Source organism: Chelmon rostratus, chromosome 2 (genome assembly GCF_017976325.1).
Source record: "Chelmon rostratus isolate fCheRos1 chromosome 2, fCheRos1.pri, whole genome shotgun sequence".
In the NCBI taxonomy this organism is placed as follows: Eukaryota; Metazoa; Chordata; class Actinopteri; order Chaetodontiformes; family Chaetodontidae; genus Chelmon; species Chelmon rostratus.
In genome coordinates, this window is record NC_055659.1 from 15,998,828 (window position 1) to 16,024,658 (window position 25,831).

General features: G+C 42.9%; 2 protein-coding genes across 3 annotated transcripts; one reads left to right on the plus strand and one right to left on the minus strand.

Moving 5' to 3' along the window:
- Positions 1–1,204: 1,204 nt before the first annotated feature.
- LOC121623487 (protein B4) lies at positions 1,205–2,684 on the plus strand. The gene is made up of 5 exons (XM_041960768.1): positions 1,205–1,434; positions 1,600–1,856; positions 1,940–2,048; positions 2,130–2,176; positions 2,381–2,684. The coding sequence occupies exons 1-5, from the start codon at positions 1,350–1,352 to the stop codon at positions 2,627–2,629; spliced, it is 747 nt and encodes a 248-aa protein (XP_041816702.1). The 5' UTR covers positions 1,205–1,349; the 3' UTR covers positions 2,630–2,684.
- Positions 2,685–9,055: 6,371 nt separating this feature from the next.
- On the minus strand, positions 9,056–23,254 carry tmcc1b (transmembrane and coiled-coil domain family 1b). 2 transcript variants are annotated; one of them, XM_041949420.1, is made up of 8 exons: positions 23,194–23,254; positions 19,112–19,285; positions 16,730–16,773; positions 15,151–15,928; positions 12,078–12,497; positions 10,741–11,225; positions 10,510–10,645; positions 9,056–10,430 (listed from the first exon to the last, which is right to left on the minus strand). In XM_041949420.1, the coding sequence occupies exons 4-8, from the start codon at positions 15,751–15,753 to the stop codon at positions 10,116–10,118; spliced, it is 1,959 nt and encodes a 652-aa protein (XP_041805354.1). In that variant the 5' UTR covers positions 15,754–15,928; positions 16,730–16,773; positions 19,112–19,285; positions 23,194–23,254; the 3' UTR covers positions 9,056–10,115. The 2 variants fall into 2 exon arrangements, with proteins under 2 accessions (XP_041805354.1, XP_041805346.1); XM_041949412.1 differs by having other exon boundaries at positions 12,078–12,500.
- Between the last annotated feature and the right edge of the window lie 2,577 nt (positions 23,255–25,831).

The window sequence follows — 25,831 nt, forward strand, 5'->3', positions numbered from 1 at the left end:
ATTATCTGTAAACCCACAGTACTTCTGTTATATTTAGATCTGATATAGCAGAGAGTGAGCTGCATGGTTCAGAGAGACGACAGAATGGAGTTATTTTGTCATTTCAGAGCAGCTTTTTCTGCCAAAACTGGGCAGAACTGGTGACATGGAGAATAGTCCCTGAACATACTTACTTTGCTGTGAAGGAAAAATCACTATAATATAGCATTATATTAATATTACATCTTCTTTGAAGAAGAAGTTTGAAAGTGTTATACGACTCATGTACTGCAGGTGTCAGTCGAAGTCTGACAGTCAGCAGAAGGTTTTTGGAGAATGTTGCATTCACATTGATGAGTGGGACTAAAAACCATACTAACTGTTGCCATGGTGATCCATTGATTACATACCAGTGTGGCTCTTATCCATGTTTATTCAAAGTCAGTTAGTCAAGTTAGCAGTGTTGCACACGTAAATATTTAATTGATTAAAGCTGTTGAAACTGAGTTCCAGTGTAACTCCTTTTCACATAATTAAATATTTATCAGTTATTTAGAGTTTATTAACCCTTTTTTTTAACATTTATTGATTAAACTTTCCTTGAAGGTCAAAAAGGCCAGTCAATAGAAGAAAGACTTACCTCATCTTATTGGGCTCCCCACAGACTGTAGGTCTATTAATGAAATGACAGTAAGTTTACAGGGTTGGTCCTTGTCCTCCATGCATGCTGCAGGGCCTGCTGAATTTATAGCCTGCTTTCAACACGTTGGGTTGGCCATGCAAGGCTGCACGGTGCACGTTTTATCCACAGGAAGTTGAACAGATTATATGGCTGACCACACATGAACACTGAGGTCACTATTGCGTCGACACACACACCAATATAGAGACTTTCTAAGCAGGTGCTTTTATAATAGAAAACCATCTGTCAGGTCCTGAGAGGCTGGGTGTGTGCGCCTCATGCCTGATTATTTTAATCCACTATTTTAGTACTTTTTACAGCTTGACCTCCAAAATTGGATGGATGGTTTTGCACCACTGTGTATCACTGTGTGTGTGTGTGTGTGTGCGTGCGTGCGTGTGTGCGTGCGTGTGCGCGCGCGTGTGTGTGCATTTCTCCATAATGTTGCAAAAGTCTGATTTGACTTTTGCGACACCTTCAGGTCAATGAAGCCTTTCGCCTCGATTTCCGATGGCTTTAATTTACAAGCCTTAATAGGTTGCACCTGACGCGATGCGATTCACCTGGTCTCATTGTACCGGAAGTATACTGCATAAAGACGGAGACGAGGCGCGGGACGTGCATGTGTAGCGCACGTAAGCAGCTGCTTGGTGTGTGCTGGTTTTCTTTTTATATTTGATCGTCAGTCATGCCTCCTAAAAAGCCAGCAGCAGACTCGGCCGATCCGCCTGCGCCGTCCTCCAGCGATGCCCCGGTGGAAGAGAAGAAAGCAGGTCTGAGCGCGCACGGCAATGAATCATACGTTGTTCATGAAAACAGATGCGACGGTTGAGTCCGTTGTCAAAACTGCCAAATTCCGAAGCTGTTAAATGTGAAATGTCTTGACTTTTCCTCACAGATGCATAAATAGGATGTTTGTGTGCACGTTTGCTCTCCAGAAGTTGCGGCGCTGCGCAAACTTGCAGCTCATCCCTCCACAGCGATTATGGTGAAAGAAGCGCTGAAAGAGTTGGACTCGCGCAAAGGGGTGTCATCCCAAGCGATCCAGACCTTTATCAAACAGAAATACCCCTCAGTGGACTCGGTGAAGTTGAAGCACTTGGTCCGCAGAGCCCTGAAAAAGGGGATCGAGACGGGCACGCTGGTGCGACCTGCCAACTCCAACGTCACCACAGGCGCCTTGGGAAGATTTCGGGTAAGATGTCAAGTCTGGAGCTCAATCCAAGCGGATCAAATAACAGTATTAATCGGGCCTCTTTTTTTGGGTCCTGTCTTAAGCTCGCACCAAAAGTCAAAGAGGCAAAGCCAAAAACGGAGAACATTGATCCCAATGTGCAAAAGGTGCCCAAAGCAGCCAAGGATGGAGCAAAGAACCCCAAAAAAGCAGGTATGGATATAATGGTAAACTGACTACAGCCAGTATTATCGGCTATCTTGAGTGTCTGTAAACCCCTGTAACTTCTTAAAGGTGCCACGAAGAAGAAAGAAGCTGCCAGTGCACAGGCCAAACAGGAGGTGAGTGTTTGTGTGCGCTCTGTATTTTGGGTACATACGAGCCTGCATGGATGACTTGGTTGAGCATACATGTTCTTTTACAGTAGCCTATCCTGTTCGCAGTACAGAACAACTTATGAGGGAACAATATCTTTAGACCTAGTGGGCCTATTTAGAAAATTTTGGCTACAGCCATGTCTGACTTTGTTTTCTCACCATTTTTAGGGCTCAAAGCCTCCCAAACAGCCAAAGAAAGACAAGGAGGCTGCAGAGCCCTCAAAGGTCGCTCCAGCAAAGAAGCCAAAAGCTAAGGCTGCAGAGAAAGGGGGCGGCGAGGGCGCCTCGGCCAAAACTAAAGCAACAAGCACCAAGGAGACAAAAGCAGGAAAGGCGTCCCAGAGCAAGGCTGCCAAAGCAGGCAGCGATGCCCCTGCTACTAAAGCGACAGGGAAACGAAAGAAGACTGCAGAGTAACTTTCTAGCTCTTAACTGATGTTTTATACTGTTTTGTTTTGCAATAAAATCTTTAATATTTCAGCTGTTGTGTGCTTTTTAAACTCTTTGCATTTTGAAGCATGATGCTGTATGTGTGTCAAGATAAAGGGGGTTGAAGTTTCAAAGAACTCCAGTTTTGATAACCAGACTGCCATAGTTGATCAGCAAGAGTCTACCATACTAATTATTTGAAGACATTGCATTTTTAGACAAATGTGGACTTTTTTCAAATATTCCAGTTGGTTTTCAAATCCTACATTTTTAAACACTCTGAAATCAAAGTTGTCTTAAGCAATTACAACCAAACTTGGTGCATGTGTTTGAATGCTAGGTTTTGAGCTTTGCTCCTCAGTCTGGGATATTGTCACAAATGCAAGAAGTTTAATAATAATCAGCTATGCAAAGTTATGTGAAAATGTTTCCACATGCTCTAAGGTTATTTTCAATTCATTTTTTCTGAAGTGTGGTTACAACTGGAAGAGGGGAGTGCAAACTCAAGTTTGCATCTATATTGTAGGTAAAACTTTGAAAAATCATTTCAACTTCAAGGTCTGAGAGCTGAATTTTTTCATCAGCACATCCACTGATGAGTGACAAGTTTGCCTCACTGAAACCTCTGCTCAGGAGTCTGTCATTCTATATTTTTCAAAAAATGGAAAAATTAACTTATCGGTCTTCAAATTCTGCAAAAATTGACATTCTTTGGGAATGTCAGTGAGTTTGCAATAACATTCAGTGTCTTAATGTAATCATACTGTATGCACAACATTTGTTTTGTTAAAACAAATGTGATCAAACTTATTGAGTATTTGATAATACAGAGAAAACCAGCAGAATGTGATTTTTCTCAGAATTTTATCACCAGCACTTTGACTGTTGCATAAGAGTGTTAAGTTTAAATACCCTCGATTTGCATGGGATGTCATTGCCTCAACTTGTGAGATGGCACGGGAAACCACATCTCCCTTGTGAGACAGTCAAGTCATGTCTTCTGGAGATAGAGAGTCCTATTTGCCAACAATGTGCCAATTCATGCTTGTGCATGTGGTGTGTTTTCCAGTGATTTCTGTCAATTAAATGAGAAACAATGCTTACAGCTAAATCTAGTATAGTTATTCAGTAACACCTTAAAGTTTCTCGCTATGACATGTCAAAATGTCAACACCCTCATCTGCTTGGGTTTCATCCAAGTTTTTCAGGGCTATCAGTGCTGCCAGGCTTCTACAGATGAGGGAGCAGATTTCATACAGCCACTTATGTTCGTTCAGATTTTTTCACATTATGGCAATCATAAGAACATAGTGTTAATGGTTAATGGTAAACAATCACGCCATTGTTCTGAACACACTCAACATTTTGCAACAATTGTGTGCAAAAGAAAAAAACATGAACTAAACAGCAACACATATGGAAGCCCATAGAGGACAATATTAAATTGATGATGTAAACTTTAAAATGAAATTGCAAATTTGATTATTGCATCTTTGTTTTAATGTTTACTCAAATAATACATACATAAATGGAAGATTCAAATGCTATTGTGGAATTACATTTTCAAGTTTACATTTTCATTTTAATATAGTCCCCTATGGGCTTCCATTATGTGGGCTAATGTCTCTCAGTTTTTTCTTCTGTGAAGAGTTGTTTCATTACAAAGTCCATGTGGTTTGTCAGCAACAGTTAGCACAATCAAACCCACAGAGGGAAAGCTGGATGGATGCAGGCAGAGTCAATGCATAAAGCTGGGTTTTGAAGCACAGAAGGGCACAAGTTCTCACACATCTCCCCTGTGCACGTGGAAGGGAAACTGTATGCCCGTAGCCAACCCTCATCATCATTGTGTCTGATTAGACCCTACCTCAGGTCTGTGTCTACTGTACAGACTGTAATGTCAATTCATCATATAACTATATTTTATTCTATGTGTGGCCTGAAATGACTGTTGAACCTTGTGTGCTATCTATTGTGCATTCATTCCTGTTTAATCAGACCAAATGTTTCACATTGGAGGAGGCATCTGCCTTGTGTGCCTTCATATGATTTAACCTTGGACGAGGTTTCTACCCGTGGCTTGGTGTTGCGTCAGACTGAAAATAACATTCACACAAGATGGGACAAAGTACCAGTGTTGAACCTTGTTCAGGGTCAGATCTCTCATATCAAACCCTTGTGTATGAGCTCTGTCCTCTCAGCTGAAATTTGGTTACCGCTGTGACCTAATTGTTATGTAAACCTCTTTTCATCATTATTAAGTGATACAAAGGCAAGTTTGTCTCATCATCAAGGATTCTCAGAGGAAATAAGATCATTTCCACCACAAACTTGGCGACGAGGATGGGATCGCATGAGTGAATCGGACGCAGTGGAGAGACAGAAGGCCAACTAAAGTCGGAAGACCTCCGATCCTGATCGGAGGAAAGAAAGAACTACACACGGTGAGAAACACATACATTTGGTTTAAAAAGACTTTACAGAGTAAGTCAGGAGGAATAGACCGGTACACCACGCACTTCAGGTCACAGACAGACGTGTCTTGGTTATTGTTGTAGTGTTTAGAAAGATCTGTGTATCTACAAAATATTAAGTGGACTAGTGAATTTGGATACAAGAGAGATAATAACGAGATATAGAGATGGGTAAGAGTCAGAGTAAGAGCCAGAAAGAGAATGGCAATGAGGAGAAAACTGCTGCAAAGCTTCACACTTCAAATCCTCCCATCAATATGTGAATCAGTTTGATCAGTGGGTGGAAATGGGTTTTCCTGAAAAAGGCAGTTTTAGCCTCAACCAATTGGACCAACTTAAGACATGTTCAGAGATGCAAGAAACATCAAGTGTCCTATTGGGAAAAGAGAAAGATTGTAGTGTTTCAGGCAGACTGGAAAGCAGATAGTATGTGGAGAGAAGAAGCAGAAGCAAGGGAAAAGAGCAAGGAACTAACACACTGTATCCCTCTCTCACCGAGATATGCAAGCCACAAAATCCATTCAGGCTGGATCCTGACCTGGACTCTGTTCCTCCTCCTCCTTATGCTCCAGACCAGCCAGGAGACGATGACTTGGTGACAGTGGAGCTTCTGCACCATCAGTACCTCCGCCACTGATAAAAGACTGAGTTTACCGCTGAGTTCGACATGCATAGTGGATTGGAGTCTGTCCCCTGGAGGCCTATGAAGTACACCTTAAAGAACAGTGAGTGAAAACAACCTGCATCTCCTGGAAAACAGCATCTCTGGCAGACAGAATACAGCATGCAGAACATGCTGAAGAGAGACTGAACGAGAAAGAGCAGCATGCAAAGGTTGCTCGCCAAAGAAAGATCGTAGATGCGCAGCTCACTATGTATCGAGCTATGATACGGCAACATGACAGCAACAGAGGCAGAGGCAGAGGTCGGGGGCATGGTTCTGTATACAGAATGACAGTTACATGGACTGCCTCAGTTAAAAGAACTGTTCAGCTCATTTCACATGATCGTGTCACACACAACATGTTTTCACACAATACACAAGTTGACATGGCTGAGCTGTCTGAGCCGCCCAGCTTGTGGGCACATCACAAATATGCTGTAGGACTCGTGAAAGGAGCCACGCCTCTCGTAGTTCAGCCAAAGACAGACCATGCATGAAACAATACCCATTAAACAAAGAGGCATTAGACGGTATCAGGCCTGTTTTTGATTCACCGTTGAAGGCAGGATTCATTGTTCCGTGCAATGACTCCCCTGTCAGAGCACCAGTTTTTCCAGTAAAAAAAAATGTTTGATGTTGACAAACCTACAGAATGGCATTTTGTTCAGGATTTGCAAGCAGTAAATGCTGCTATCCACCTGCATGCGTCACCAGTCTCAAATCCACACAACATTCTGTCATTAATTCTGCCAGACGCTACATAAACATCTGTTGTCGCTGCAGCGGAGAAGGCTGTGGTTGCATCATGTGACACTCATGTATCATGTAGGCTATGGTGATTGAACCCTTGTGGTTCCTCATGCAGTTACGCTGGTTAAGATACCACACAACCCTTTTAGACACACCAAATATTACTGTTAAGCATTGCAATGTTCTTAATCCAGCTACTCTTTTCCCAACTGCAGGTGATGGAGAACCTCATGACTGCAGATTTTGAATGAGGTCTGCACTCCCAGACTGCACCTCTCTGATCAACCTCTGCTGATGTGGAGCAGTTTGTGGATGGCTCGGCGACTCGCCCTGCAGGCACAGGTGTTGTTCAAGTGCGTTTTCAAGTGGATCACACGACATGATGTTTTACTGAATGGTAAACTGGCATCATACAGTTCTCTGCCCAAGTGCCTGAGTTGATAGCTCTCACTGAGGCCTGTAAACTGGCTTCCCCAAAATCTGTTATTATTTACACAGACTCTTATTATGCATTTGCCATTATGCACGACTTTGGCGCACTCTGGCAACACAGAGGCTTTCTGACCTCCTCTGGCAGACCCATTTCACATCACAAGTTGGTGTCTGCATTGCTCAAAACTATCTCCTCCCCACATCTATCTCTGTTGTCAGATGTGAAGCTCCCACTAACGCCTCTGACCTAATATCCACAGGAAATGCTGCAGCGGATTCAACTGCTAAAACAGCTGCTGTGTCTGCTACTCTTTTTACCGCTCACTGTTCAGTGTTAACTACTACACCCGACTCTGACGTCAACCCATTTGCTGTCCACCCCTCAAGAGTGGACACAAAGACTCACTGTTGATTGGCTCTGACAACAAACCATGTTTGCCACATGCTGTCTTCCACTGCTTTGTAAAACCGTCACATGGAGATCACATGAGCGAGAGGGAATGTGTACAGCTCTTAATTCAGCATGGTACACACGAAAATGCTTCATTTGTGCAGCAAACAATGTAAAAGGGGCTATTACCATGCCACCTGCAGGCCATTCCCGACCTCAACTCATGTTTAATTGATTGTGATGTTCAGCAAGTGGGTTAAAGTTTTCCCTTCCTCAAAACAGGATGCTGGAGCAGTGGCCAAGGCACTACTAACAGAAATCATTCCTAGGTGGGGCTTACTCTCTGTTCTCAATGGGCCTGGTTTTGTCAATCGTGCTCTGAAAGAAGTGTCTGACTTTCTTGGGTTTGACATACGTCATCACTGTTCTTATCATCCAGAGTGCAGGTGCTGTTGAAAGAGAAAATGGTACCATCAAAGCAAAACTTGCAAAATGTTGTGATGAAACTGGTCTTTCCTGGGTTAAGTTACTTCCCTAAGTGCTTTTTCACATTTGCACATGAATCAGAAACACACATGGTCTCAGTCCTTTTGAGATACTCTTTGGTAGACCTCCACAGACAGGATTAGGGCCAGTTAGACAGCCACTAACTACAACCACATGTGAAGAATCAATGTTATAATACTGTGCAACCTTGTCCACTTGCAACCTTGTGACTCCCTCCTTGGCAACTAACGGACCATTGCATGGTATCCTCCCTGGTGATTGGATCCTCGTCAATGACCACATGTGACACCACTGGAAGCAGCGGTGGTTCCAGGGGCCAGGCCACTGCAAAAGGATTCCTGAACCCTATGACAACTTCAGTCCAGCTGTACACATGCAATCAGCTGAAAATGATAGTCATCACAATAGGGTTGAGGTACTTCAGTAGTGTAGGCTGATCGCTGCTCCTAAGGTGACCAACGCCAACAGTAGTGTGCCAAGTTCCAGCCGTGCAATCAGAGTGGTTGTGTCACCAAGAAGCGATCAACAATGGACCGCAGACCTCCATCATGGCATCCGCCATCCCAGGTTTGGTGCAGCCCAAGGCGCATTGATAGCCTGCACTGTTGTTGTACCCATTTCACTGCTACACGACTCACCACGACCTACTAATTCTACTGTTACCACTCTCAACCTGGCTAATTTGACTCATACATATGCTACATCATCTGCACGCACATCCTCACACGAAGTCTGCAGATGTCTGGTGGCTTTGCAGCAATAACATCCTTCAGCCTTCCCTGCCTATGAGTTGGATAGGTAAATGTGTGCACGTAAAACTGATACAACAATCTTTCTGGTTGTTTTCTGGAGGTTTTGGTCAAATGTTCTACTATGCCTAAACTTTCTGGGTAAATAGAGCCGTAATCCAACTATTAGCATAAATGTTTGCTCATATACACAAACAATGCCATTAACACATGATAAACACATTATTTTATCAAAAATACCTTGTCAGTCAGGTACACTGCTGCCTCACCTATGGTATGTGATGCTGCAGGTGATCCACAGGTGAGGTCAGGAGCAGGAGGCATGCGCTTCTGGTGGCATTGAACCAGGCAGTAAAGTACGAATGTTGTGGTTATGAACAGTAACCAAAAATCCCTGCATAGTATTTCTTTGATGGCACTGAAGACAAATACAAGTTAGACTTTCACCTTTTAAAACAGCAAATTTATTTGTCTTTAAAAAATAAAAAAATCAACTAAAAAGTATTACTATTTCATTGTCACTAATAGAAACAGTACGGAAGCACTGAGTCTTTGAGCACTTTAACCGCTCTTCAAGTATGTTAATTAAATTCATAGATTATTCTTCTGCAGTGGAAACCCCACCAGGATAGCAGGATCCAGTTGGCAGGGCCGCAACTCCAAATAAAAGTTCTTGATAGTAATATCCTGGTTGTGGCAAAACCAGTGTTATTGACTTCACACATCCAAAAGAAACATGTCAAGAAACCCGCTACTGTTTGATCCAGTGACAAGTCTGTTTCCAGAGCAATGCAGCTGACGTGCAAGCACCCCATTCTTCAGAGTGTTGTGAGCAGGAAGAAGAAGAGTTGGTCACACGAGCTGAACTTTCAAAATGATGATTGAAGGGGAAAGAAAGAGCAGACTGAAAAAATAGAATGGCAAGACCAGAAGAGAGAGAACTTACAAGAAAGAGAATGTGGACAATTAAATCAGCAGAACACTGTCGGCTCATTACAGTTAAAAGAAAATAAAAAGCCATCAATCAGTTGTATTAAAAACAGCAATGACTTCAAAACAATACCACTTGAATCAGCTCAAAAGTAATAAAACTCTGAATTACAAATTTCTTCTGTGGGGAAACAATGCAAAGTTTTCCACATGTAAACAAATTCACTCAGAAGAGAGAAATCAAGTGTGCAGTTCTCTCAGCTCCTCCTTCAACTATGCCCCATTCACCCTTTTACAGTATGTGCTTGTGCCACAATTGCACCAATGATAGCAATACCGGTTATCCAGCCTTTTCTCCACCTTACGCTCTGTTTTATTCTACTCAAAACACATTTCAGAAAGTGATAAAGTGACAAACCTCTGATGCAATCCTCCTGAGTGTTTTGAGAAGCTGCTAAAGAGGAAGAAATGGTGGAACTATTGAGATTGAGCTCCCTGTATAAGTCAAGTCCTTGCTTTACACATCAGCCCGGAACCCTCTGTCCCTCCATCATTTAAACACGCCTCTCCAAGCCGGTCATCTGGGGTGCAGGAGGAAGTGATGCAGATACTCTGAAATAGCATCCCAGTGCCTCCAGAGGAAGGCAAGGATGAGTACGAGGAGCAGTGTGGAAAGCGTGCGGCTGCGTGTTTTCATCAAGGGGACGACACAGTTGGCCACCGTGGACACGAATACCAGAAGGACTGCCATTACAGCTAGCAACACATTGATTAGTTTTCCGAGAAGAGTCCGTGCTGTGGCGTTTTCCAGACCCTCAAGCTGCACAACCTGCTGTTGCTGCTGCTGCAGCTCCATCTTGGAGATCCGCGTCTGACATGCCTCCAGCGCCTCCTGCGGGTCAGAGACAAAACTGTCGGCGAAACAGCTCCGATTAAAGTAGAAACATTTTGTAAATTTTGGTGAAGCTTACCTGAATGTCCCTCGCTCTTTCATACGACTGGTAAGCAATCTTTTCCTCCATGCTGGCTAGTTCCTGTTTTAAGTTCAGAATTTCATTCTGGTGGAGTTCTGTCAAGTCGTTGAGCTGTTCCTCTAGACGTTCACACCTGCAAAATAGTGACAACAGTACATCACAACTGGACATTTTCTTCCCACACATGTAGACCTACTATACTACAGGATATAGGACAAGACTTCATACCTGTATCGCTCCTCTTGCAGGGCCTCCATGATCATTGTATAGTCCCGCTGATAGTGGGCTTTCAAGTTCTCAAAGGTCTCCTCCAGTCGACCTTGGTTTTCCCGGAGCTCTTGGATCTCATGGAGTATAGCATCAAAGCCAGAAGCCTGGGCATGATCAAGGGTATTGCCCTTAGAGCTAGGGGGTCCTCCGGGAGCTCCAGTCGTGCTGTTGGCTCCTGCAGAGCCAGAAGTAGCGCTAGAACAGTCGTCGTCACTGCCATACTTTGGGCTGGACTGCAACTGTCCTGTCCCAAGGGCCCTCGTTCCCCCAGGACCAACGCCCTCATCTCCCTGGGTTTCATCCAAGGAGTCTTTCAGGGCCGAAATGTTATCAGCACTGCCAAACTTGTTGCGGATGAGGGAAGCGATTTCTCTCGGCTTCGACACGACCGCTCCAGCTGCAGAGTGAGTGGCTTGAGAGAAACTGGAGAAACCACCTGTCACCTGTCATGAGCAAGATCAGGTCAAAACTCAGGCTGCGTCAAGTTGCTATTGCAACATAAAAACTATGGCTAAATATCTGGTTTAACCAAAGTCAACTGTTGTAACAGGCAGATGATGTCACAATACAATGTGTTCAATTAGGCGGTGACTATTGTAAAGTCAATGTGCAGTCTATATTCAGTTAACAGTATACTGGTGTCACTATCTCTTGACATTCAATAAGCTAACAAATCTATTTCCACTGACTTGAAGAACTTGAATAGAAAGCACATGCAGCATTGGCAAAATAACTCGCAACTGTTACCAGAAGGATACACAACCATAGAAATTAGAAGAAACGTAATGTGGGAGCCATTGGTTATTTATGTGTATGTATTTCTACCTCTTAGCACTACGTGTGGTATGAGTTGAGCAATAGGCCTCAAACGTGATTTGTGTGGAAACTGCCGGCTGCTGTCAGGTGCTGAGTATCGTGCTGTCTGACTGCTGAACATGGGGAGCACAGTGGCACCGTTAATGATATTCGAAACATTAGCATCAATAAAGATCCAGTTGGTTCATCAGAACATAGAAGACACTTCATATGTGCCAGATGTATCAGAGTAAAAATTAGTATTAGGTGACTGCAGTGTAAAGAGGCTTCACGGTGCGTGTCAATGTGGGATTTAATCAGTATTATTTATAAGCCACACAGGATGATGAGACTCTGAGCATCTGTTAGTTTTTTCTCTGAAAAATTACACGTGTAACAACGTGATGTATTTTAGTCATTAACATAAAGCCCTTTGAATAATGCTAAGAAAGTGGGTTTGAGCAACAGAAAAACATTGCAGGCATCAGGAAAGCACACACCTTGGCTCCAACATCTTTCAGCCCCTGGTGCATGTCTCGGAAAACATCTTTGGGCTGGCGAGGGATGCCGTTGTGCTCCACCTCTCGAAGCTTCCGGTGGTAATGCTCCAGCTTCCTCTGCAGCTGCTGGATAGTCTGAGCTGACTTTTGGTTTTTCTTCTCAAACACCTGTTTGATGCGTGCACTCTGCTGTTTGTCCGCATTATTAGCGAGTTTCAGGTATTCAGCCACGTTGTCGTCCCGAGCGGTTTGTTCGATTTTGATTTGCTCTGTGAGCTTGAGGATCTTCTGTTGTAGTTGGGCAATGGCCTGCTTAGTTCGCTGGGGGTCTGGGGTACTGTCAACTACATCATACCCATCTGCACCGTAGGGGAGGGCGTTGGGTGACACGGCAGGGCCCGATCCATCATAACGATCCAGCTGCTTAAAAAAAGTCAACAGACAGAAAGGTAAAGATGGTGTTTATCATGTTGTCTCTATTTGTAATGTTAAGTGTAGGTTTTGTCCAATGAGAATCCTGATAGAATCTACTGTAAACAGTGTTTATCAGTGGAAATACTGTGCTGTAGTGGTTTAAATATAAGATTTTTCAGGACATTAGCATTTGAAAACCTGCTTTCACCTTACACTTAATTATGTTATATGTGTCACTACTCATTCACAACAGCAGATGGCGCCTGTAAAACTAAAGTTTCCTTTTGACTGTGCTTCACAGCTCAAGTTTAAGGAGTCTTTCCTGGAAAGATGCAGTGACTGCTGGGGGGGAACAAAAGCTTAAAAATAAGCCAAGTCAATTAAGCACTGAGGAGTTACGACACCAATTTTAATTTTACCCCTCAGGTTGTTGAGTTGAAAAGTCCAGAATAAATGAGTTGAAGCCATAAACAATCATCAGAGCTTAGAGGCTCAAACTGAGGCAACAAGAGGAGAGGTAAATATTAAGTCTTGGTAATTAACACAAACTGAATTGGCCCCATCACGAGAGCTGGCAGCTCTTATGGGAATCGTGCAAGCTGTTAAGCTCCTCGTTCTCTGAAGAACTGAATGCAAAGTATGTCCGAACCAGCTGTGAAACACAAAGAGTTGGCTGACAACATACAGTACATGAAGATTGTGACTGTTTAGATTTTTTTCTAACACCAACTACAGTTACATCAGGAATAAGGTTGATCAATGCTAGAAACAATACAGTTGTGTTAAAGGGCAACCACATAATAAAGTTGGCAAAATCTCAAATCTGGAGACTTTCCAGTCCCTTTACCTAGTTTTGGAGGATGAACAGGAACAGGGGGGTGAAATGTTTCCCACTTGCTTATGACAGCTGTTTATAAAGTTAATTCCAGTTTCCACTGAGTTGCCAAGAGCTGCAAAACAGTGTGACATGGCCGCTCGTTTCACGATGTCTGCCCTCTCCCGATTTTTCATTCCAGAGAGTCTCCTGTCATACTGCTGACATCCAGCCCCCTACTTCAATAGTTCAAAAGCATGTAAAGCACTTTTATTCGCTGCTCTAATTACTGTCTCAGGTTTTATATATTCTTGGTATCTTTTTTAAATGTAGGTACTTTTTTTAAACAAGCCCTGATCCAAATGTATTTTTTCTTTTAATCTATTATATCATAGGCACGTATACCCCTCCCTGCTTTTACAGTTTCAATGGTGGTAACGCCGAGGACATTGTTTCCAACATTGCTTCAACATTCAATGTCAAAAAAAAAAAAAAACAACAACAATCATACCACAAGTTTGAGTTTGTTTAGCCCTGCAAGCCTACTCTGACCTGAAGTACTCTCAGAGACAGCAAAGGCTAAATTTAGAAGGGCTTAAAGCACATAGAGACCAACCACTCAAAGGCAATCTCTGACCTTCCACCACTGACAGCTCATCTCCCCATTCCCCAGTTCATCCAGGCACATATAAGCCATTAACAGCCTTTTAACACATTTGCACAATTCACTTCGTTTTGGCATTCTTGCACAGATATTAGTGCATGACTCCCTTTTATCTTTTATTTTCACAGCTGGTTTGCAAACAAACACAATGCATTTGTTTCCTCATGAGTGCACAGTGTCTCTTTGTAGTACGATTTGAATCTGAATGTTTTATGTCCTGAATCCAATGTTCCTCTGAATAAAAAAATGTAGGCTCTAATTGAGTAAAACAATGGCACATTTTGCTCTGTGAGTCGTACTATGCATGTTCTAGGACAAATTTAATTTAAAAAATGTATGAATTTAAAAATGCTTGAGTTTTTGATTGTGTGACCACAGATTTTCAGTATATCTATACATTAATAGACGAGGTTGTCAGTGTTCAAGGGATATAAGAACGTTGGTGGACATTATGAATAATGTATACAGATGTAGTGAATGCAACAAGACAAATGCTAATATTCATGGATTTTCTCACTGCTATTTTTTTTCTTTCTTTCTTGTATTTGCAACAAACAGGTTGTGTTTTGAAACTACAGTTCCCATCATGCTTAGGGGCATGCAACGAAGAAGTACGTTGCCATGGAGTCACTGAGTTATCAGTTGGCAACACCTTGAGCTCTGTTTTTTTTCCCGTGTATTTGTCTTCAGTTTGGCAGATTTTCATCTTGGAAAGTCATACTGCATTAGCTCTCAGCAGTTCCTGAACCCTCAGTGTACAGACAACAAATACTGGATTACTGATACTGAAGAAGAGGTGATGAACACACGGCAAGTTCTGAAGTTATAGGAAGCATCTTTTTTTCTAGGGTTTCTAACCAAATGTTATTTGTAACAGACATTGGAGATACCACTATGCCTGAAAAGTGCAAGTCACGCCGATTCCAGGAGTGAGACAGATTTGAGTTATGACTCGTCAGAGGAGCGTGAAGGGAGAGCCAAGTGCTTTTTTTCTCCTCCTCCATACGCCCCCAACACACTGACACTCAAGGCAATTGCAATGTAAACTACATCAGAAAGCTCCCAGATCTTTCACTGCATCACTTGCATCAAGCCTGGAATTTCTTCCTGTTAAGTATGTACATTGCATGACCATGGTTTGACCCCTCACCTGGACCACTTGACAGGGCTGAGACGCTCACCTTGTCAGGCTCCTCAGTAGAGTGGTAACCAGAGGTCAGCAGCATGTCAGCTAGCGCTGGGCTGCTGGGTGTATCTGTGGTTGAAGAGGAGCGTGGGCGTCCAGCCTGCAGCAGGGCCTCATGGGTGCTGCGCCGGTGGATCTGTGGGCTTCCTTTCTGGGGAGGATCCCCAGTGCCCCCCACCTTGCTGCGGCGGCTCTGCAGGCTGGTGCCTCGCTTCATCATCGGTGGAGCACCTCGGATCTGCTGCAGAACACGGCTCAGAGCTGCAGGAGGGGCGGAAGTGGCAAGGTTGTCAGAATCCAAAGGGAGGGCCGAGGAGGCAGGAGCGTCCCCTACCTCTGACCCTACATCAGTGGGTTCGGAGGAAGGGGCGCCTGTGCAGGACGAGACGGAGTCATGTGGGGAAACGGAGGAGCGTCGGCGCTGTGGCTGGAAGAAGTGCTTCAGGCCATGGCCCAACGCTCCCATGTTCTCCAGGGCATTATGGGTGATTTTTGACAAGCCGTGCTCTGACTCCGACGCCCTCCTGCCGACCTCCAGCTCCGCTCGGCCTCCTGCGTCCGGCTCCTCTGGACTCTGCTCACTACTACCCTGATCCATCAGAGACCTCCAGTTTCACAGTGAGGTTCTAGTAGGGGGTGCAGGGGACTAGCTACGCCCCGTCGACACCCCCCCTCTGAGCGACTGGTTGAAAGCCGGGTAGCAGAGGGTATGGCGCTCAGTTGGGCCTTTTGAGTGCGCATGCATCTGTGGCTGGGCTCATTGTCATGCTTGTCTACCACAAAAGGAAAATAAAATGGATTATGACATGCAGCAGTGAGTGATGAACAAAATAAGCAGCACCAGAATATAAAACAACACCAAGCAAAATAAACTGGGTTGACACAGACGTGACCACTTTTTTGCAATTCAATATAAGAACTTCTCTAGGTCATTTTCTCCAAAAACAATCTTGTTGCTAACAATACATTATTGAAAAAGCCTTTATATTTTCTCTCCGCTGTCCCTTTTAGTTAGCATTTTAGCTTAAACAGTGTGTGACATGTCTGACAGTGCCAACCCAGTAACACAAAGTCTACAAAATAAACAAGCTTTGAGAACAGTTTCTGAAATGTCAAAGTTTGTTATACAGAACATGAAGGTCGACACCTTTGGCTGTTTCTGAAATCACTTTCCATTGTTTATTTCTGGGCATTCAAGCCCAACTGTGCTACAGCCCTCATGACAGTTGACTAATTACATTTCAGAAAGCATTCATTATGGAAATTAATAATCAACATAATTGAAAGTGCTCGTATGATGCTAACAAAGAGACTACAGAGTGTGACAAGTGTAAATGAAATTCTAAATGGACAGTGATTGTGATTTAATTCTCAATTGATTAAGATGTTCAATGAGCCACGTCAGTCTCCTCCAGTCTCATTTTATAACAAAGCTAAATCCTGTAATGTAAAGGACCGATCCAGGTCTTCGGTTCTTAGATGACAGGTTATATAAAAGCCTTTACCAACATGTAATCAGACAGTGAGAAAGGAAGCAAGAGAGGAGGTGAGATAGAGTGTGACAGAGATCTTACCATCAGCCCAGCTTCTCCTCTACTGACTCACAACTCAGGATTGGCTAAATGAAGCAGAAATATAAACAAAACACCATAAATAATTTTCTCCATACAACAGAGTGGGAAAGGATTAAAAACTAGGCATAGTGTAGCATCAGAGAGACATGAACAGATTTGAGTACAAACTTTCCACTCACTAGTAAGTGCTAATAATGGACATGTAAAGGAATGCAACACCAGATGAGACTTAAAAGCTTCCATTATGCTGACCTTAAGAAATTATCTAATGGACATAATCATTAAAGCATATATGGCATGACAACATTGGCATGATAGCATCTCTAGACAGTGTTCAAGTAATAATTGTAGTTCTAGTTTAAAACAAACATCAAAACATGGCATTAATACTGCTCAAAGGAGCTGTCACTGCACAGCTCATCTGCAGTATGTACATGGGGGGGACGCTAGCCTGAGACTGAGCCCTCCTGTCCTCCTTTTCTCCTCGGCGAGCCAACAAATGAGCGTGCTGTCCTTAAATAATAATGTCATGTTTTTCTTTTTGATGATTTCTCACACGACCAATGGGACATGAGTTTTAAAAAGATTTTTTTTACAGTACCTGCTACCTAGTTTACCTAGGCCAGACCATTCCTAAAACCTCAAACCCAAATGTCAAGGTTAGCAGTGTAAATCCTTCTGTGTGCATTGACAGATTTGCACATAAAGGGAATCATTTTTGCACAAAACCACATGAAACTCATTACTTAAATCAACGTCATTCGTTGGCTGTCCCTGGCTGCAGTGCTCATGAACAGCAAAACATAAATGGAAAGGTTTGATTTGTTTGCACACCGTGCACTCTCAATGGCATATTCCCATACTGTGGAGGTAAACCTGAACTACTCCCATTACTAAACCTAAAACCCACAATTTCTATGGACTTCTGCAGTACATTGTCAATTGCACAGCTCTTGCAATGTAATACAAAAAAAAAATACAATTTATTTCACAACATTAAGTTTCTGATCCTTTCCTCCTTTAGTCTTCGAGCGTCTTGACAGGCTGTTTTAGAAGGCATACTGGGAAGCGTGTTTCTCTAAATATTCAAAGCCTAAAGTAATGGGTCTGACTTTATGGTACATGGATTATTTTGCAGACAAACAGAAAAGATGATTCCACGAGTCAGCAGAGCTACAAAGTATCACATAACAAGCCAGCAACACAATCTAGCACCAAAAACCCTACGAAACACTCCATTAGTGATACACAGTGACTCATTACTGCTGGTCCTGCTGTTGCATCTGCAGTGTTGGATAAGAATGCACTTTGTTGGAGGCTAGGTGGTAGTGAATAGTACAGTAATGAATAGAGTATCTTAAGTATATTTACATTGTACTAGTGTTAACTTACTGCTGTCACTTGCTTCACTCATTACATAAATGAAAACATCAACAGATTACTTGCATGAAGCACCCTTCCCCCATAAAGGAAATCTTCCTGGCACTTTGATAAGCATGTCATAATGCCAATTATTCTCTATCAATTCTCATATATAGCTATGAGGAACTATGAAGCTATGAACTGATTGAGTATGCCTCTGATCTTGTATGACAAGCAGTTACTCTTCAGCCACATCCTGATCATGAATCACTGATGACAGAGACACAACCACTAAGCGATTTAATGCAACATATTGCTTTTTTAAGATCACAACACAAGATATAGCAATCAAAACGCCCACACAGACATGGAACTGTATCCCTCATCTACCATGGACATATAATGGCACCCGACTTCTCTTGGCTGAGGGCAAAGTGTTCTCTTTGAAATGGGTCAGCCAACACTGGCCTATCACTCTCTGTGCATGCAGTGATCCAAGGTCACACCATCTACAGAGTGTTGTGCATGTCTAGCAGCGTTTAAGCTTTCACTTGTGGTAAAGAAACACTTCTGCAAAATGGCAGCAGGTCCCGTTTCATTCTAGAAGCAGTGTGTGTTCTTGGGTCACTGCTACAGCATACTACATGCATTATTCCAGCATTTCTACATCTGCACATCACTTACATTATCACTCATTAGTTTAAGATTACATTTCCGAAAACAAAAAAAGAAATATATTCATGTCTGTTTTGAATAAAAGTGGGAAATGGGATGAAATTTGTATATATTCAGCAGCTCAGGTGCATTTCCTCTCCATTTGTCTATTCACTGTCTATTACTGGCAACATTTTGTTAGCCGGTCTCGCCACAAGACGACTTTGTATTCTGAAAACTGGAGTGAAAACTGTCTACTTGCAGCAGCTAACCCTACACTACCCTTGTACAAAATAATAATAATATGCCTTCATTACAATAGAAGCACACACAACTCAGCAAGGATCCAACTGCAGATCAACATACCTTCAAAAGTGATCATCAGCCGAAGATTTGTGGATCTATTAACACAGGAAACAGCTTAGTCCAAGTGAATTTCCAGCACTGTTTCCTCTGGGTAATTTTTACAAATGGAAATCTGGTGCAATAGCTGTCAAACTTTAGTCAGCTGTTTCCATGGACATTTAGAAAAATCACATGCTGCAAAGAAAAGCAAAAAAGAGGCAAAACAGCATGAGAAACAGTTTGTTATGAAGACAACTTTAGACACACAGGTGAGGTCTCTCTCACAAAGGTTGTGTGTACAGTAGAAAGTTTTCCTTAAAGACTAAAGTAGCGGTGCTGCACCAACATAGTCCTTGTGGCATTATAGAGCAATATTTGTGGATACCAGACAGACCAGCTGTTGCGCTTGTGATGGCGAATGAGGGCCCACAAAAACGACTGACATTAAAGCTCAATCTATTCATCTTGTCTTCTTCTATATATGATGGGATAGCATATTGAAATGCTATGTAGGCTGTGATCATCATGACAGCGTTTAATGTTTAACCTCAGTATTACTGATATGATGGCTGCCTAATATGAGTTTACTGCTGTACATATATCACTGCCCAGACTTGATTTCTAAGCCTGTCCCTCAACCTAAAAAAATTCAAAACATGAATCAATAGTGTGTAGAAACACACAGGCAGTGGAAAGCAGAAAAACAGGACAATAGTTTTCAGTCATCTGTCAGATATTTACACTGTCAGAGCTTGTCTTCAGATCTTATTTTAGAAATCTTCACATCCAACTTGTTACCAATGGTTTTGCATGACTTTATGATACTTAGGATTAAATAAGTAATATTTACATTACAGATTAGAACTACCAGATTGTATGGCGATGGTAACTGTTTGTAATATATGCTTTTCTTGTTAAGAGAATGAAGCTTTATAGTGCAAAATCAGACTACTAAAATCATGTCTGATAACACACGTACGTTTCTACAAAATGTCTTGTTGTTGGTCCAATATTTAAACTAATCAGCTCTTAGATCAGAGGAGAGTCAGGCATTTGTCAGATACTGGAAAGTAACTGCAGCACCTAGCTCCGAAAAGTGCAGCAGCCTTGATCATGTGAAGTTATCCTTGGCTCCATTTGGATTACACTAGAGCAAGCTGGGATGAAACTGTTACCGAACATGTAACCATAGTAACTTAAAAAAGCATAAATATATAATATAGGTATCCTACGTAGTTGTGGAGTTACTCTGCCACCACTTGGCAAAATAAAATTTAAAAAAATCAGTGCAGGTGAATGCAGGTTAACAGACTAAGAGAACCAAATCTCTTTCCTCTAAATTGAGGAGGGTTTGATCACAATTTTAAACTGAGTATATTTATACACCACAGCATTAAAATTTGTCTCTATTTTCAGAAGAATTAAACCACAGACTGGACCTGTAACGCAGCCCAATTTAAGAATACTTAAGGCTAATAATATTTAAAGTGTTTACTCCATCCAAACAACGCAGTAGAGGCTTTTTCCTAAATCAAGAAGCTCTTTCAAGTCTGTGGTCTAACTTAAATGGCAAAATGAAAACACGTGGTTTAATTTTGTACAGCACCAGCCTCCGAGGCCTTTTAGCTTAATTAATTGTGTAATGTTAATTAATAGTGGCGACTATCCCCTGGGGAATATCTGCAGGACATGAACCACTTGCCTGTCTTACAGAGCCACAAGTGAGATAAAAGAACTCGACGTGACGATTAAACAACAACAAATGGTGAACAACAATGTGCAGTAGGTATTAATACAAACACAGCCCTCGGCACGAACACACGGACAGTCATAGGTGCATTCCGATGAGATCATCATCACCACTTCACCGCCACTTGTAATAACAATCTAGCTACCTGCCTAACGATGAAGTTTCCTTCTGATTAATGGTGGACTATCACGAGACAGAAACTTTCATTAAAACACTAACGATAGAGAGCATACTTTCGGCATACAGCTTGTGTTAATTAAAATCACTCACTGGGTTACAGGTGCATTCAGTGTCATTACACGCAGGATAACTGTAGTAACGCTTTTGCTTAAAAATTTAAAAGCTGCTGATGACATAAAGTAAATCATTTACACAAACACCGTGGTACATTTATCAGTAACGTTATTAAGTTCCTGCTAGTAGTCTGAGCCCAACGGTTTAACGTTAGCTAGAGATAAGAAGAGGATGTAATTAGCGGGTCGCTAGCCAGCGTTCGTAGGCCTAGCCTTTAAAACACTCCGCTGCAGGACATATTTCCTGAAAACGTCAAGGCAGTTTATCATTTTGTTCTAGGGTGGTGCTAACCGTTGTGGTAGACAGAGTCGGCACACATCCTTGCCCCCGTTTTGATGGCTTCTCTGCTCCCCTTGCAGCTAGCAGTACAAGCTAACGTGGTGCACCGGAGGGTGTTCACTTTACTTCACGGTGCACACCGGTGCTGCTGTGCGGGGCGAGGCCATAGTGTTATGTTACTTGATACAGGATGTCTAGCATTCGTAACAGCTGCCATGGGTGAGCACGTCTAACAGCTGCCTTTATCATCCCGGATTGAAAAACTTTAAAGTGTGCAGTTTGTACGCGCCCTCCTGGTTAGGTGACCTCACCTGAAGCCCTGAAAATGCCAAGCTGGTCAGACACAATTTGTTTACAACTTGCACTGAAGCATGAGCTCCCGTGTGTAGTGCCGTTGGTACAATGGCTTTCTAGGGCCGTACCATTGAATTTAACCTTTAAATTCTCTGAGCAGTTTGTATTATTCTAGTTTTTTTCCAAATGAATGGATAAAATGTTTTGATAAATGGCAGGCCATGTGTTACTACTTCTGCATGCTGCTAGGCTGTAGGAAAAACACACGGTTGGCTTGCTTTTGATTACCAACAGAAATCCTCTCTCATCACTGCTATGGCTGCTAAGAAACAGTCTCTGCTCATGTGCTTTTACATTCAACTTCAATGGCCAACCCCATTACTGATTTGAATGCATAAATCAGGTGGTGGTCACCATGTAATGTGATACACACGCGTAACAAGCTTTCCGGTTCAGTCCAGTGGATTACTGCAAAAGAAATCTTTGTAAATCACCAGTTTTAGAGACATTCAATGAATATTCATACATTAGAATCACGAGGGTAATATCACCACATAGCCATAGATCAGGTCATTACAGTGATGCATTTTGAACAATCAGTCCCTCTAACATTACCTGTTTGGTCACCAAACTCACGCAGCCAAAGACTGAATGTTGTCCTGCTACCACTGTCACATCGTTCATCAAGACATTGAGCCCTGAACATTGTGGCATCAGTTTATGTAATTATTAGCTCTACTGCAGATACGGAACTAAACCATTAAAAAAGCGAATCTCCATTTCACAGAATCCCATCCACCTGACAACACCCTCATAAAACGGCTCTGGCAGGTGAGAAAAGCTCAAACGCACCGGGTGAATTTAGATTGGAGGTATTGGGTAACCATCTGTCACATACTCCCACTAGGCTTTCTTAATCACACCTTGGAGTCTTGTATTTCATGGTGGCGTATTTAGTGCCGCGGTTCTTACGGTATGTTTGCCTTCGAGTCCCCTCTTTGCACTGCCAACATCACCCAGTGCTTCAGTCAAAACTGATCAGAGTCCGCTAAAAGTACCTTACCGCTCGTTAATAAATGAACTTAGCATATCCTGTTCTGACTGCTCTGAATAGATCATTGCATCCGGCCTGGGTGTTGTCTCCTTTAAGTTACTAAATGTCTCCACAGCCTAAGCATTAACTCGTTTTTCGTAATTACTCACATGTAAATACACTTAACATCGCCCTTCCAGACCATCCTGGGTGGCAAAACAGGCGAGCCTGTCAGTTAGCAGGCTGGCTAGACTCTCTAGCTAAAAAACATCGCTTCGGCTTCAGCCATGGTTAGCTACAGGCAACCCGGGCACATCGCCAGGCGGCAGCAACAATAGGATAAACAACGTTAATCAACCGTAACCGCTGTGCGGCTCGGACAGCGGCACACGGAGACGCGTTTCATTCGCACACCAGTTCGCAAAATGTGTTGTTTTGCTGGCTTCAACTTACATGGGCGCTGAGAGGATTGTGTTGATGACCATTCATTTCTCCCGATGGTGGAACACTCCCACGGTGACGTCAAATAGCGTGCTCGACGTCAGAACAGCTGAGAACCAGACAGCTCCCCATCCCGTCTGACCCATGCAGGTGAGCCAGTGAAGTAGGTATATGACTATTTTATGTATTTATGACTGAGGACACTCAGGTCATGTCAGGCTCTCTCGGAATTTGAGGCAGTTGTATTTTTACAGTTTAACTGATTCTAGGAAGGAGGGGAAAAACAAAAAAACAAATTTGCCCTCCAGAATGTTATTCAAGGTAATGTGGGCAAGGCTTTGAAGCAGGTGGATGTGAGAAAAAAAAAAATCGAACAAAAATTGATCAGCAACTATTATTCAAGTCATTTTTTTAAAGCAAATATTATAAGACATTAGTGCTCCCAGCCTCTCAAACGTGAGTATTAGCCATTTTTCTTAGCATTATTTGACAGTAAGTTTGATATGTTTAGGTTTTAGACTGTTGGTCAGACGAAGCACTTTAATGAATTTCGTCTCTTTAGAAATTGTGAGTCATAAATGTCACAATTGTGACGTTTTGTAGAAACCAAATAGAATAATTGGCAGATTGGTAATGGAAATAAGTGTTTTTTGTAACCCTAGAAACAGTCTTCATCCTGAGAAATGTCTCAAAAAAAAAAAAAAAAAAAAATCAAGATAACAAATTCAGACAGCAATTGAGTAGCTTGCCTTGCCTTTATTGTTAAGTAAATTTACATCTTGGATCCCTCTTACTAAATGCAAGAAACTCACCTGCTTGCCCGCTAACAGTTCAATACATTTCTATTCCGCAAGAAAGGATCCTTAGTGAGTTTGTTAGTCTTGCTGGGCAAATCTGTGAGGTTAACCAAACCAAAAACACATGAAGGAGGGTCTGTGATGCTCCAGGGGACTGTTACCAGTTTTTTGCAGCTGACTTTGGCCTTAGATGAGAAGGGAAAGGATAAAATGGAGGCATGGCACGGTAGACAGGCTGATGTTCATACTGATCAGATGGAGCTGGGTTTGCAGGAGGATCAGGAAATACCGGCATGGAAGCCTGCTGGGGAACATAATATGCTGGCATATAAGGGTGTGGGTAATACATTGGCTTTTGAGCAGCGGGCTTTATGGTGATAGGTGCACTGGTTGTCGAGGTGGTAGTAGTAGTAGCAGCAGCAGTCTGAGGATTTCTTCTTTGAGAAGGATACTTTGGCGGAGGATACAACACAGGGATCTGGTAGTTCTGAGGATACCCATGATATGGTTTGGGCTGCTGGATTACAGTTTTGGGATCCTGAAAATCTTCAGACTGACCTTCTGGAGGATGTGGGAGTTCAGGGAATGGCAGGAGAGGATATTGAGGAAGCATTGGAAAGTTTGGCTGGGGAGCAGGAGGCTTCCCATCATTCTTAGTGGTGGGGGCAAGTGTGGCTACCAGAGCATCTGTGCTCGTGGCAGGAGGAGCAGGGGTTGTTGGATGGAAATTTCCAGGCACCATGGGGAAATGAGGAAATTGATACGCCGGCATCTGAGGTAACTGGGCCAGAGGAGCAGCATCATTTTTATTCGCTGTAGGTTGTGTTGGTGGTACCGGTCTGGGAAACAGAGAGTACGGAGGGAACTGTGGATACTGGGGCACGAACGGAAATGGAGGGTGCTGAGCTGCAGGTGCTTCTTGATTTTCAGTGTTAGAGGCTGTTGCAGAAGCTAAGGGCAGCTGTGGACGTTGTGGCAAAGGTGCCACTGTTCCTGCGGTAGGGGCAGGAGTGTGTGCTGGAGGAGTGGGCCCAAGAAGCACTGGGTATTGAGGAAACATTGGGAACTGGGGATAATGATACTGGCTACTGACACTGGGAGGCGTAGTTGTTGTGGTGGTGGTAGGCTTAATGTCCGGTAATGAAGGGCATGTGGCTAAGAGCTCAACATCCGCCAACAGAAGTGAGAGGAAATACTTGTCATCCTGCAAGGAAACACAATGAGTCAATCAAAAGCATGCATACACCTCAGCTTCCATTTTTAACCACAAGAGGGCCCACCATACCTCAGTCTCCATGCACACGCCTCTGTTGTAGGGTGCAGTGAGTGTCAGTCCTCCAGAGGCCACTTCAACAGCAAATCCACAACCGCTGCAGGCCGATGAAAGGGTCTTCCACGTGCCAGACACTAACAGTTTTAAAAATCATATGACAAAGCAAGCCATTTTCTAAAGCCAACAAAATGCCAATATGCTAAGTCACTTACCCTTGACTTTGAGTTCATTTGCTGTAATACCAGCAATCTTCACCACCATCCCAGACGGGAAGCAGGAAACAGAGGGTGGTGGTAACACAGCAGGGCAGGACATTGTCATTGGTGCACCCCATAAACGCAGTGGTAGTACATAATTGCCACCCTGCAGTGTAAAATGGTGGAGGAAAGTGAGTTTAGATCAGTTAGGGACTGAAGGTAGCACCTTTATCAAACAATGACATTAAGGTTCAGAGTTAAATGAAATAGCCCAAAATGTAAAGTTAGAAAGATGCTTGATGAAAATTCAGTTTTTAGGAAATATCCATACAAGCTTTGCAGCTGATTTAAAGACATCCATGAGATATCATGAATATTGACTC